Raw genomic sequence first — 12,752 nt, 5'->3', positions numbered from 1 at the left:
ATGTTGAGAGGATTAATAATTAGGAGGTGGGTGGGTGCATTTTGCTTTGTATCCCACTGGTTGAGTGGACTTAGCTCCCTTTCTTTTTTATCGATTTTATTTCTGCTTTTACATCTTTGTGGATGCAAATCAGATTATTAGCCCTCTTTCCAAACCACATCAAATCATTATTTTTCTTTTCTTTTCTTTTTAATTACCTTTTAAATTAATTATCTTTCACTTAATTAATCGTTTTTTTTTTCCTTTTACAACACTTTTAATATTATTCTTTTTCTTTTCTCACCCTTACTCTTTAATTTCATTTGGTCCCTCCACTTTTATAGATTTATTTTATTTTAAAATTTTAAAAATATTTATTTTAAGCGGTTAACATAGAACGTACAAAAGGGTCTTTAAGATAACATATTGATTAAAAAATGGAACAAAACATTACTAAGGACCAACATGTAACAATACTTATTCGCATTGAACTTAAAATATTAAGTTTTAAATATTTAAAAAAATTTAAAATTTATATTTTAAACTATGAATACATGAATATAGGAATAATTCAGAAAGAGAGAGAATAAGGGGAAAAAGGGAAATAATGAATTAAAAAAAGAAGGGATTGTTCCTAAAAATGATTGGGAACCACTTCTTTTTATATTTATTTGACCTTCTTAATATTGTTTTATAGAGATGACAAAAACCCTTGTGGGCCATTCAAATAGGTGCTAAGATTCCTTCTTAAAGTGGGTCCATTTTGGGTAATTTTTTTTTAATTAAGATGTAAAATTTATATTGAAAATCGTTTGAATTATTATATGAATACTGTGACATGTATTAACTTATTAAACTATGATAAAATTAATAAATTAATTTAATTTTTGTTCCTCTTTTTCGTAAAATCTTTTGTTGTTGAAATAATTATAAAAAATGAATTGAATAAATAGATAAATTTTTTGAAATGTAACGTGACAAATTTGTAGGGACGTTAAAAAAAAAAAAAAAAAAAAAAANTGATAGGAGGGACGTGGACACGGAATTTCCATCAATCACGTGCTGCCCCAATTTCACGTTGAGTGCAAATAATTGAACTCTAAACCCTGCCCGTTGCCCTTTTTTCTCATTTATTATTGATTTACCCTAAAAACCCCAAAAAGAAAAATAAATAATTGCTTTCAATTAAAAATATGTTAAACTATAAAATTTGTAAAACATGGAGAAAATGAGTTAATAATTTATTAGGCTTTAGTTTTAACTTTTAATGCCAAACTCAAATAGGCATTTAAAGAAGTACTTCATTTTTTTACGGTACAATTACTGTTACAAGTACGGGTTTCAGTCTATTATTATAAGAGGACAACTGCTAGCTCCCTGTTTTTTTTTTATAGTTAAATTATCAATAAATAAATAAATATATATATATATATATATTAATATTCAATACGATTTTAATTTTTTCTAAAATTAATGGAGGTTGATTTAAGCTTCATTTTATCTCATTTGTTCACATATAGGTCTCAATTTACTCGATTAAACTAAAGTTATTAATAATAAAGAGTTAATTAGGTTAAATATGTAATTTCGTTCTCATTGTTTATATAATTTATAAATTACATGATATTTTAACTATTTTTTTAGTATGACATTATAATTTCGATAAATACCAATATTCTTCAATTAAATAATGATCACATATTAACAAAATTAATAAATTTTGGATGGAGAATAATGTAATAATAATAATTTATGAAATTTAACGTAATAACCTAACCATGAAAATTAAACCAACACTTAAATTAGTGAATGAAACAAAAAAATTGATGAAATGAATGTTTGAAAGGCAAGCTAAGAGCTCGCTGTCAATCCGTACGCACGAGTTCATCTCATGCATGGATTAAAAGTGTAATCATTAGAGAGAGAGAAAAAGGCAGATCCCAACAGACGCCACGTCATTTACCCACAGCCGGTAACCGGTAACCGGTCACTCTCTGGAAACACAATCAAACCGCGAGGTGAGGATCCACACGAACCCCATTTCCCAATATTAACACAAACCCTAATTATTTTCCACTAATTACCCTCGCTTTTTTATTTATTTATATATTTTTTTACCGTCACCCACCGACCCGTTTACCGTCCGTTCCGTTACTAGTGGATCGTGGGTAATTATCTTCTTGAACTCCGTAATACTCTAAGATCCACGGCTGCGATTTCATCTCCTCCAAATTTAAATAAATAAATAAATAAAAGAAAAAGGGTTTTATAGAAATAAAAAATAAAAAAAGTAAGGTATAAGAAGGGTTTTGCTACCAATAATGGGACAGCAATAAGTACTCCATGTTACCCCCCACAAATTTTAATCAAACCCATTCTCTTTCTCTCTCTACTCGTAAATTTTAATGCATATATATTTTATTTACTTAGTAACTAATTAAATTCTTATAAAATGGAATAATTGAATTGGATTGGAATGAATAATTCATATAAATGTGGACACACACACACACACACAGAGAGGCGTCAACTCAATAATGGCGGATTCACATTAATGCTTCACCTAAGTTTGCAATACCCCATTACTGAAGCCACCACAAATATATATATATATATGATATAATAAAATAATATATTGGAAAGTGGCTTGAAAATCAAGCTATTTTGTTTAATAAACATTGTGGATCTCTATCAATTTATTTTAAAAGAAATTGAGGTTTTGGGGTTTAATAATAATAAGTCAAAATTGGGAAATTGACGAATATCTCTCTTTCATATAATATAATTAATGAGCATTGGAGTTTGGAAATCATGTGAACTCAATCCAATGAGTCAACATCCCCCCTAAACTCTACCAAATTGCTTCTATTTCGTTTTTATTACTAACATTTTTGCTTTTTTAAATTAGTAATTAATTTTTTGTTTTACCAAATGGGTTTTTTTTCTTTTTTAATTTTAAAAAAGTTGTCATTATCTTTTTAAAAGAACAATTAAAAACGGTATAAAACCAAAAAAAAAAGCCAAAAAGTTGTGTAAAATCAATAATTAAAGAGGGAAGCAGCAAACTCAAAAAAGCCAAAAAATAAATTATTAATGGAAAACAAAATCTGGAAGATCTCATAAAATTAATGAACTTAAACGTGCAATATAATGGACTTTTTTTATTTTTTATTTATTTTTAATTTCGTGTCTTTTAAAGTAATTTAAAAAAAATCATGTAACCAGATTTATTCTTATCGTTCATAATAGGAAAAAAAAGTTACATCAAATATCAAATCAAACTATTTCCTAAAGTTTAATTATATTTATTTTTATTTTTTTTACTGCAAACTAAAATGGGTATAAATTATAATATGTTAATTATTTAATATAATACTAAATAACAATTAGAACCGAGCGCGTTGACCTGTAATAATAGGCGGTAACCGGCAGAGTTTGGAGAGAGAGAGAGTTTGAATTTGGAAGCAACAGTGTGGGCTTTTGATTGCAGGGCCTCTCCTTGAATTGCAGCATCGGCGACTTAGAACATATAGAGAAATCACAGAACAAGAAATATAATATGCTATCCATTTTCTTCTTCTTCTTCGTCTTCTTCTTCTTCGTCTTCTTCTTTGCAACAACCTTTCTGCAATTTCTTCTACCTTCTTAGTTTGTTCTTCAGCTTTTCTCTGGATTCTGTTTCTTCCCTTACAATGACGGGTTGGAGAAGAGCGTTTTGCACTTCCATTCCTAAGCATACGGACACCAATGAAGCCCAAACCCCACGAATCACCACCTCTAAATTTGGGTTTTTCTCTAACCCATCAACGCCTCGCTCGCAGCCGGAGCCGCCGGGCCTCGGTCTCCGCTGCAGAACCTCTGTTGCTACTGATTCTGCAGATTCATCCACGCCCAATCTTAACCAGAAGAAAAGCAGTGGCTCCAGATTCTTTCAGTTTTCGAACCCTTCTTCGCCCAAATCCCCTTCTAGTTTCTCCTTCGTTAAAGCTGGATTACGGCTGTCTAAGGTAATTCACCTGTTCTGTATCTCCCTGATATGCTCTGTTCTTTAGGGTTCGATGAAATTGTGTCTAATTCACTCAACTTCTCTCGCTTTCATTTTGCAGAGTAGGTGTGGAATCTGCTTGCAAAGCGTGAAAAGAGGACAAGGAACCGCCATTTTCACGTCGGAATGCTCCCACTCCTTTCACTTTCCTTGCATCTCTGCGCACATCAAGAAGCATCGGACTGTGGCTTGTCCTGTTTGTAGCTCTCTATGGAACGATGCTCCGTTGCTTGATAATCAGAACCCTCGGAATCAATCAATCCACACGGAGAAGACGAGAGGAGTCCAACCGATCAAAGTCGGAGAGATGAAATCGAAGCCGCTGAAAGTTTACAACGATGACGAGCCTTTGATGTCCCCAACTTCCGTTGGTCGATTCAATCCAATACCGGAATCGGACGAAAACGAAGACGATGAAGAGCAGGATAGCGCAGTTGAGTTTCAAGGTTTCTTTGCTAAATCTGCACTATTAGCGTCTCCGAGATTACGTAACATTGTGAAAAATGTAGAAGTGAGTTTATTGCCTGAGGCGGCGGTGGTCGCAGCCGGTCGGAGCTATGAGACCTATGCGGTGGTATTGAAGGTGAAGGCGCCGGCAAGATCCGTAACGACGTCGTCTTCGCCGACCAATCGGAACCTTCGTCCGCCGATTGACTTGGTAACCGTTTTAGATGTTAGTGCGAGCGCGAACAGCGTCAAACTCCAGATGGTTAAACGCACCATGCGGTTGATTCTTTCTTCGCTAAGTTGCTCGGATCGCCTCTCGATTGTGGCGTTCTCTTCCAGTTCCAAACGGTTGTTGTCTCTACGGAGAATGACATCCAGTGGCCGCCTATCGGCGCGTCGAATCGTCGATTTGCTCTGCGAAGTTGGCCAAGGAGCGTGTGTTAACGACGCAATCAAGAAGGCAGCGAAAGTTCTCGAAGATAGGCGTGAGAGGAATCCCGCCGCCAGTATCATCCTTGTTTCTGACGGACAAGATGACCTTGTCGGAGCTTCTTACTCCGGCAATAGCAAACGATCGGCTCCGGTCGTGTGCTCCACGCGCTTCTCGCACCTTGAGATTCCCGTTCACGCCATTTCCTTCGGCGATGGCCCCGCGCCGCCGGAAGACGCGTTGGCAAAATGTGTTAGCGGCTTGTTGAGCGTGGTGGTACAAGATCTCAGACTCCAACTCGGGTTCGTATCCGGTTCATCTCCGGCCGAGATTGCAGCGGTCTATTCCCTCTCCACTCGCCCGACAGCTCTCGAACCCGGTTCAATCCGGATCGGGGATCTCGCTTCTGAAGAAGTCCGAGAAATGCTAGTGGAATTGAAAGTGCCAGTTTCGTCGCTAGGGTCTTGCCCCTTATTGTCCGTACGATCCACGTTCAGGGACACGTCATCACAATCTCAAGGCCTTATTTGTTCTAAACAAGTAATCCCAGTACCCAGGCCGCGGGCCGTCCGATCATCCGGCTCCAACATCGAACGGTTGAGGAATCTCCACGTCACGATCCGAGCTGTAGCGGAATCGCAGCGGTTGATGGAACACCATGATTTCTCGTCAGCTCAACACTTGCTGTCATCGGCTCGAGCCTTGCTTATGAAACAATCCGGCTCCACATCAGCTAGCGAATACTTAAAAGGCTTGGACGCCGAGTCAGCCGCGCTGAGCCGCCGAAAACAGGTACATATGCAAAGCCAAAGGCAGAACCAGAACATCATGGGAGGACGAGATGGAAGCCGAGTAGACGAAAAGTATGAGCCACTTACGCCGACATCGGCTTGGCGTGCCGCCGAAAGACTAGCTAAAGTAGCGATTATGAGGAAGTCGATGAACAGAGTCAGCGATTTGCACGGCTTCGAAGATGCCAGATTTTAATTCAAAATCAAAACAATAATAAAAAAATCATAAATCATTCTTGGAAATAAAAAAATAATAAAAAAAAATTATGATTGGACTAGTGGGAATGGGCCCGGGCCTAGAATATGGACAAGAGTACAAGACGGCTTGGCCCTTTTCCCTCTTTTTTTTTTATTTAATTTTTTTCCTTTTCTTTTTATTTCTTTTTTTATTTTTATTTTGGGCATTGGCAGAGGAAAGGAGCAGTAAAGTGGGAGTAAAAAAGGGGACCAACAAAGAAGAGAGAGGTGATGGATTGAGTTACCAGAAGAAATTGCATTATTTTGAAACCAAAGTGTATCGAAAAAACTCAGGCTGCCCCATTCTGTTTGTTTCTTCCTCCTTACAATATTCCCCATCGTTTCTCTCTCCCTCTCCTATGGAGGAGTCTTGTAAAAATTTGAAGATATGATAAAAAGCTATTATATTATCAAATGAACTTCCAGCATCTCAAGTTTTGTACGTTTGTTTGGAAACTTGAAGAACTCTTTCCTTGAAACTGGATTTGTTTTCGGAGCATTTAAGAATTTGGGATTAGTTGGAAGGGTGATGAGAAGGGTTTATATTAATCAAAAAGGGTATTTGCTTGGCATAATAATGAAGCAAAGCAAAGTATTTGCTTACACTATACAGCATTTGGATTTGGAAGTGATTGATATGATATTGTCTAAAGGCATATCATATATATGAATGGGTTGATATTTGGATATCAATATCTTGGCCTCACTATCTCACATGTGGCGCACTACCATTTCTTTACTCTGTCAAATGTCAAAAAAGAAGAAAAGGAAACACACTCTGGATAGCCTCAAACATCATCAGTAGAGAGAGAAGAAGTAGAAGAAAATGAAAGTGCTGTATCTAAATCTGTTTCACATCTTTCAGAAGAGACCGAAAGAGGGATTTGAGACCAAAATACAATATAAAAGCTGATCCCCTTCTTTTCTGGAGTCTTCATTTCTTTTCCCCTGTCAAACCCAACCATTTTTCTTGATTTTTACTACCCATTACTTAAATAACATGTATATATATAAACTTAACAAAAACTTGCTATGGGATAAGTGAAATGGACAGGAGTACAGAACAAGGCAAATAAACTATTCCCCATCCCTATTATTAAAAGTTGATTCAGAAAATTAATTATTTCCATCTCCAACTCGACCATATTTCAAATGGAAATTCACCATGGTCGGGAAAGGACTTACCTATAGTTGGGTTAGTAAGAGCTTTCTGCTACAAATATGAGAAATACACAAAAGGAGGGGAAAAAAAGCCAGATTTTTAGGGATGGCATTAGCCTGTTAGGTCGAGAGGGGAGTTTTGATCTTCAAGGTACAACCCCACAAGTTTATAGGGATGATATGAGCCTGTTCGAGGAGAAAAATAATGAATCAGTAAGGTCTAAGGCTCTTGGTCTACGACTTCAATAGCCAGATTAAACTGCAAGCATTATTATAAGAAAGAATCTTCGTACTATTATAGGCTTAGAGATGAATAAATTCTAGAGAAAGATTCCCACTCCACCGTCAAAAACATTCCCAGTCCCACTTTTTAAACAAATCACAGGGAGGGACTGAATATCTTTGATATCAAGGCCAGCACAAAACTCAACACATAATGGGGAAAAAAAATGCCTTTTCAACGGCTCTTCAAAACTAAAAAAAGGAGGGAAGGTAAGAAAAGGATTGGGCTGAGAGGGGAGGCTTTTCTAAGCTTTCATTTCCTGAGGGTTTCTTTACTGCGCTTTTTGGAGGGCAATGACCTCCTCCTTAATTTGCGCAGACTTTTGGAACCAATTATGATGAGTGGTTTAAGCTGCTTTGCTTTAGTTTTGATAATGCATTGGCTGAAGGAGCATGAATCATGTCTGTGAATAATTCAATAATAAGAGTAGTGTGTGTGTGGGTATCGACATCCCCCTTAGTGCTCACTGCCCATTCTATTTATACAAATAAAAAATGGGGAGAGTGCTCCATCATCATCATCCCTACGTCTGTGGGCGCAGACAAGGTCTCCATTTTATGAGACACAATAAGATGAGAAGATGTAAAAGTTGGTAATCAGGAAGTAAATTTTACTCCGAGTATTTCATTTTTTTCTTCCAATTTTCATGTGTCCTACCTCTATGGTATGTCACATGAATCATTCTGTTCAGAATATACAATAGTAGAGGAACACGTAACATCATTGGCTATAGATTTCAAAGAAATGTATGAACTTTTCAATATACACAGGTAAGAGAAGAATGATCGGTTTGACATAACTTTCAAAACAGTGGCAATTGGTTTTAGACTTTTGGTTGGTAAGAACCTATAAAAGTTTTAAAAAGTACTCCAAAACATTACTAGAAGATAAGCTCTTTCTTCAAAAGTATTGATAAAAAAAATTCCTTCACTTGAAAGTACTATTATGAACTCACCTTCAATATTCTCCTCGGATGTGTTCTGCTTGGAATAGTGGGGTTTATTGGGAGCATGGATCTGTAATGGTCTAACCTCAAATCCACCATCGCCATCGTCAAGGCCGAATGATTATGAAATTAGGCCCATGGCCAAACCAACACCTGAAGAAAAGGCCACAAAAACACCCAAGAGCTGATATATAAATGTCTCAATTGATAAAAATCTAATTATCTAAGATTAGTGCTCATGCTTCCCTGATCTCAATTATACTTTGTAAGAAAGAAAAATGGAGAAAATATATTTATTTGATAGGAGATGAGCTCCAGAAGCAGCTAAGCAAACTCCCATGCTGTAAATCTACCAAACTTAAAAGATGTCTGTGGAGTGAGTTGCTCTAAATTCCCAACATGTAGAAAGAATATGTATTTACAACCAATACAGCAACAAACAGTACACAACTGACCATCATTTCCCCCCATTTCACACCCCCTTTGTTACACCATACAACTAAATCCAGCAAATATCGGTTCAGTTGAAGAGAGGAAGTTTCATACAACATTAACCATGACTTTTGTGTATGTGTCAAAAGTACAATTGCCTACACCGTGTAGCATCGATGTCTGTTGGACAATACGGGCACTTAAACGATTTTGTGCTGTTTTTAGACATCTTCATGATAGACTGCTTACAGAGGACATGTCCACACAGCATCAACATTGGTGGATTTTCTTCAGTTGACTGTTCCTTTGACACCGGACAAACAAAGATGGAATGGAACTGAAATTCTCTGCCCAACTCCACCGGCACAGGCAACTGCTTCATAGATTGCCATTCCTGTTTCTTCCCAGCCATGACATTCATAAATTTCAAGAGGGGAGGCAAGCCCTGGACCCCTGCTGCAACTGTTACGCCCAATGGGCTCTCGTAGGACTGACCAAGAAAATTGCAGAACTGTCTTATAAGCTCCTCAGCAACTTTTTCCCAATTGGTTACTGACAATAATTGTGATTGGGAATATGGGGAGCAATCAAGCCTTCCAGTCCACAAGAGGCAAGCCATAAGCTTCTGAAGTTCAGCCAGGTGGTTTGATGCAAGAGGGGCCAGGTACGTCCTAGCATACTTCAAAGCGTCATGTCTATCTCCATTCTGTAGAATCTCCATGAACTGCATGCTATGAAGTTTGAGCAAAAGATCTGAACCACATTCATTAAGTTTATTTGAGTTATTCAGTGCCCAGTTCAGAGCTGGGTCTAGATTCCGGGACTTCATGGCTTCAAGGATCTGATACATTTCCTGAAATGGAGATCTCATCGAGGCAGCAGATTCTGATTCGCCAGCCTCACTAATAAAGCAGTCACCAAGTTCAAACATACCCTGACGATAGAAATGACTAGCAATAATCTGGTTAACAGTATGCCTATCAAAATCAACATTTCTATAAGCTTTCGATATATCTGGATTGAAAGATTTCTCAACAAGCTTTGGATACTTGGTCAGAGCGGTATTCAACTCCTTCTGCGTGCTTTCAAGCTGAGTGAGTGGGGCAATATCTTTTAATTTAGTTTTGAGTTCAGAAAAAACCGACTTCAGATCAACTGGACATTCAGGATTATCAGCCAACTGTATTTTTTGTAGCACCTGCTCCAGTTCCAGATGAATTTGATCAACTACTTCATGACTTTTGGAAGAAGATAATTTCTGCTTCTTCGTCACACGATCAAATGCATCTTTAATGCTGTCCAACTCCATTTCTTAGACTAATACCTGCAAAGAAATTCCCATGTCAAACAAATTCGCTCAAGATCACAAATATTATTACCAAAAAAATTGGAGCAGAAAGATATCAAGAAGCTAAAAAAGCCAGAGACAAAAATGTCAAGAAATACTAATAGAAAGGAAAGGAGGGAAAAGAGAAAACATACAATATGCCATTAATTTATTACAGAGTTCTACTAAGGAAAGAGAAGATCAGACTCTAAAGTAGAATCATTTACCTACTTTTTAGCTGAAAATCCAAATAAGTAATAGGAGAAAATCCAGTAGATTGTAATAGACCAAAATGTTTTCACCGCTTCAGTTTCCCATATTATTTATTTTAGTAAGAGTAGGGGTTCCACAACCCTACTACCTTCAAGGGAGGTTGTGAATGCCTAATTTGTTCAGCTCGGCTAAGTGGACAGTTTTCCACTTTAATAGACCAATGAGCTCCCAAGTTATTAGGATTCAACTGAGTTATGTACTAACTGAATAAAATAAAAAAAGGTAAAGAACCCAAACCTACAGATCACTGGTCATCAAGAGCAAATATAAATATAAATAGCTAAAAGAGCTCAAATACAAGTCTTTCTCTTTGCCACTTTATTAGACTTACAGCTACAAAATCACATCTAAAAATCCGAAAGTTAAAGACGTAACATCACTATCCCACTCCCATTTGCCACACCATTCAAATCACTGCCCTCTAAATCTTCCTCTTGGGTCTCATCACCATTTTTCTACCAAATCTATTAGAGAGAAGGAGAATCAAGTAAGAGGCAAATGAAGAACATGAACTAACAGTATTGATTTTCCTTTTCTTGACTCAATTTAACCCTAGTTTAACAACAAATGGTGTAATAAAGCAATAATTGTGAACAATGTGAGGCACCACACCTACAGCCAGGAACAAAAGAGCATAGTTTGCTCAGGCGTTATAAAATAGCGATCAAGACATACTGGGGTTCTTTACTTGCTATGCATTTAATTCAAAAACTTGGACCAATGAGCTCCCAAAATATCTAAACCCAACGGTATTTGCATGTTGTTTGAAGCCAAAATTAAATAAAGAATCTAAATCTACAAGACAATAGTCATGAAAAACAACTCTAAATAAAAATACTTATTAGGCTTCTTTTGAAAAGCTTGAAGTTCAAACACTTCTGCAGAATATGCATTACTACAGAGATCCTTTCCAATATTGGGAAAAAAACTATATTTTCAATTTTCAATTAAGTAAAAGCCAACTGCACATAGAAAATAATATAGACGATCATTTGCTTAAGACAACAGAAGTAGCTGAGCTGACTGAAGTCTATCCAGTGTCAATCACTTTTAACATTTTTTTTTTTCCCGAGAGTCAATCACTTCTATCTGAAAGATACACTTCAAACACCAGATTAACAATAGATGAGGAGATAAGTGATGGAAGAAGGGAAGGGAATATAAATCAATTTTCATTCTCAACCACAGTTTTGTTAAGGACCGATTTGGCAGTGGCACAAAATCTTCTGCAACAAGCTTAATGCATAAACAAGATCAAGTAATTGGGAGCCCAAGTGATGGTGAGACCAAATTACAGATGAGGAAAAACAATGTAATTGTACAGAATATATTAATCGATAATGAAGAGCCGTCCCAAAAATTGTAAACTGCATGAATATGTGGTATTTGAAGATAAAATACCCTCGCGAAGTGTGTTTACTAAAACTATTAAAATGAAATTTGTACCGTGAAAGTTCAACCATCCGCAACACTGGATAAAAAGAAAATTAAATGGTAGAAACTGCTCCCTTCAAAATTTATAACGAAAGAAAAAGATACCGATGTCAAATACAATCTATCAGTCGATAATTACCTAGCGATTGAACAGTAGGTTGAACACAGAAACTACTAACATATGCACTAGACGATATCCAAAGTAAGACGATATAAGCCGGGGAAAAGAACTTCAAGGATAATGAACTAACTAGCACAACCCCAAAAATTAGGGAACAAAAGAAAACAAAACACTCAAAGCCAAAAAACACAAAAATCTATAATTCGCACTCCAAAAGAAGTTCCCAACATCTGTAATCACCTCGAAATCTTGATAAAGATATGTTCTTATGAAACCGAAACAAGTAAACATATAAAAAAAACAAAACTCAAAGACAAGAAATTGAAGGATTGGAATCAAGGCAAAGATGAGATGCGAATCTGAAAATAGAAAGCGAGAGCAAATCGATTCAGATAGGAAAAGAAATTTATCCCGAAAAGAAGATGAATCTCGATTCAACAGAAATGCAAGAACATATAAAAATTAGATCTGAATATAGTATGAGGAAAATGAAGGGCATACATAGATCAGCAAGAAGAGGAGAGAAGAAACCTTGGTAGGAAGCAAGGACCCGAATGAGAGGGATTTTTCCCTTTCCGTTTCCGTATATAGCTTTTATATAAAATTGAAGAAAATACGGATAATTATGTTTTATTTATTTAAATAATTAATCGGCCCTGACGATTGTATACATTATAAAGATTCTTCCAACAAAATAAATCTCAACTTGTCGTTATCTTTTTATTTATATGCAATTAGATTATTAGTCTTCTAATAATTCATATTTTTTTAATAAAAATTTCCCTGGTTTTTATTTTACTTAAAATTTTAAAAATCAAGTAATATTATTGAAGTCGTGATTTTTTT

The 12,752-nt window shown here is 36.2% G+C and overlaps 2 protein-coding genes across 4 annotated transcripts; one reads left to right on the top strand and one right to left on the bottom strand.

Annotated features, from left to right (window-relative positions):
• Window positions 1-3,353: 3,353 nt before the first annotated feature.
• On the top strand, window positions 3,354-6,357 carry LOC111781807. The gene is made up of 2 exons (XM_023662513.1): window positions 3,354-3,986; window positions 4,086-6,357. The coding sequence occupies exons 1-2, from the start codon at window positions 3,672-3,674 to the stop codon at window positions 5,886-5,888; spliced, it is 2,118 nt and encodes a 705-aa protein (XP_023518281.1). The 5' UTR covers window positions 3,354-3,671; the 3' UTR covers window positions 5,889-6,357.
• A 2,241-nt stretch (window positions 6,358-8,598) lies between these two features.
• On the bottom strand, window positions 8,599-12,520 carry LOC111781478 (protein RMD5 homolog). Of its 3 annotated transcripts, none has more exons than XM_023662093.1 (2): window positions 12,438-12,520; window positions 8,599-10,075 (listed from the first exon to the last, which is right to left on the bottom strand). In XM_023662093.1, exon 2 carries the CDS (start codon window positions 10,058-10,060, stop codon window positions 8,894-8,896), a length of 1,167 nt encoding a protein of 388 aa, XP_023517861.1. In that variant the 5' UTR covers window positions 10,061-10,075; window positions 12,438-12,520; the 3' UTR covers window positions 8,599-8,893. The 3 variants fall into 3 exon arrangements, with proteins under 3 accessions (XP_023517861.1, XP_023517860.1, XP_023517862.1); XM_023662092.1 differs by having other exon boundaries at window positions 12,408-12,492; XM_023662094.1 differs by lacking the exon at window positions 12,438-12,520 and adding an exon at window positions 12,147-12,384.
• Window positions 12,521-12,752: the final 232 nt, after the last annotated feature.

Source organism: Cucurbita pepo, chromosome LG19 (genome assembly GCF_002806865.2).
Source record: "Cucurbita pepo subsp. pepo cultivar mu-cu-16 chromosome LG19, ASM280686v2, whole genome shotgun sequence".
Classification (NCBI taxonomy): Eukaryota; Viridiplantae; Streptophyta; class Magnoliopsida; order Cucurbitales; family Cucurbitaceae; genus Cucurbita; species Cucurbita pepo.
This window is presented reverse-complemented; position numbering and strand designations above follow the sequence as displayed.

What these genes read in the sequence shown, in the direction of transcription:
- LOC111781807 (XM_023662513.1), top strand. Translation starts at nt 3,672, where the DNA reads ATGACGGGTTGGAGAAGAGCGTTTTGCACTTCCATTCCTAAGCATACG. An exon ending in CTGGATTACGGCTGTCTAAG is followed by an intron (nt 3,987 to 4,085) that starts GTAATTCACCTG and finishes TTCATTTTGCAG; the next exon opens with AGTAGGTGTGGAATCTGCTT.
- LOC111781478 (XM_023662093.1), bottom strand. Translation starts at nt 10,060, where the DNA reads ATGGAGTTGGACAGCATTAAAGATGCATTTGATCGTGTGACGAAGAAG.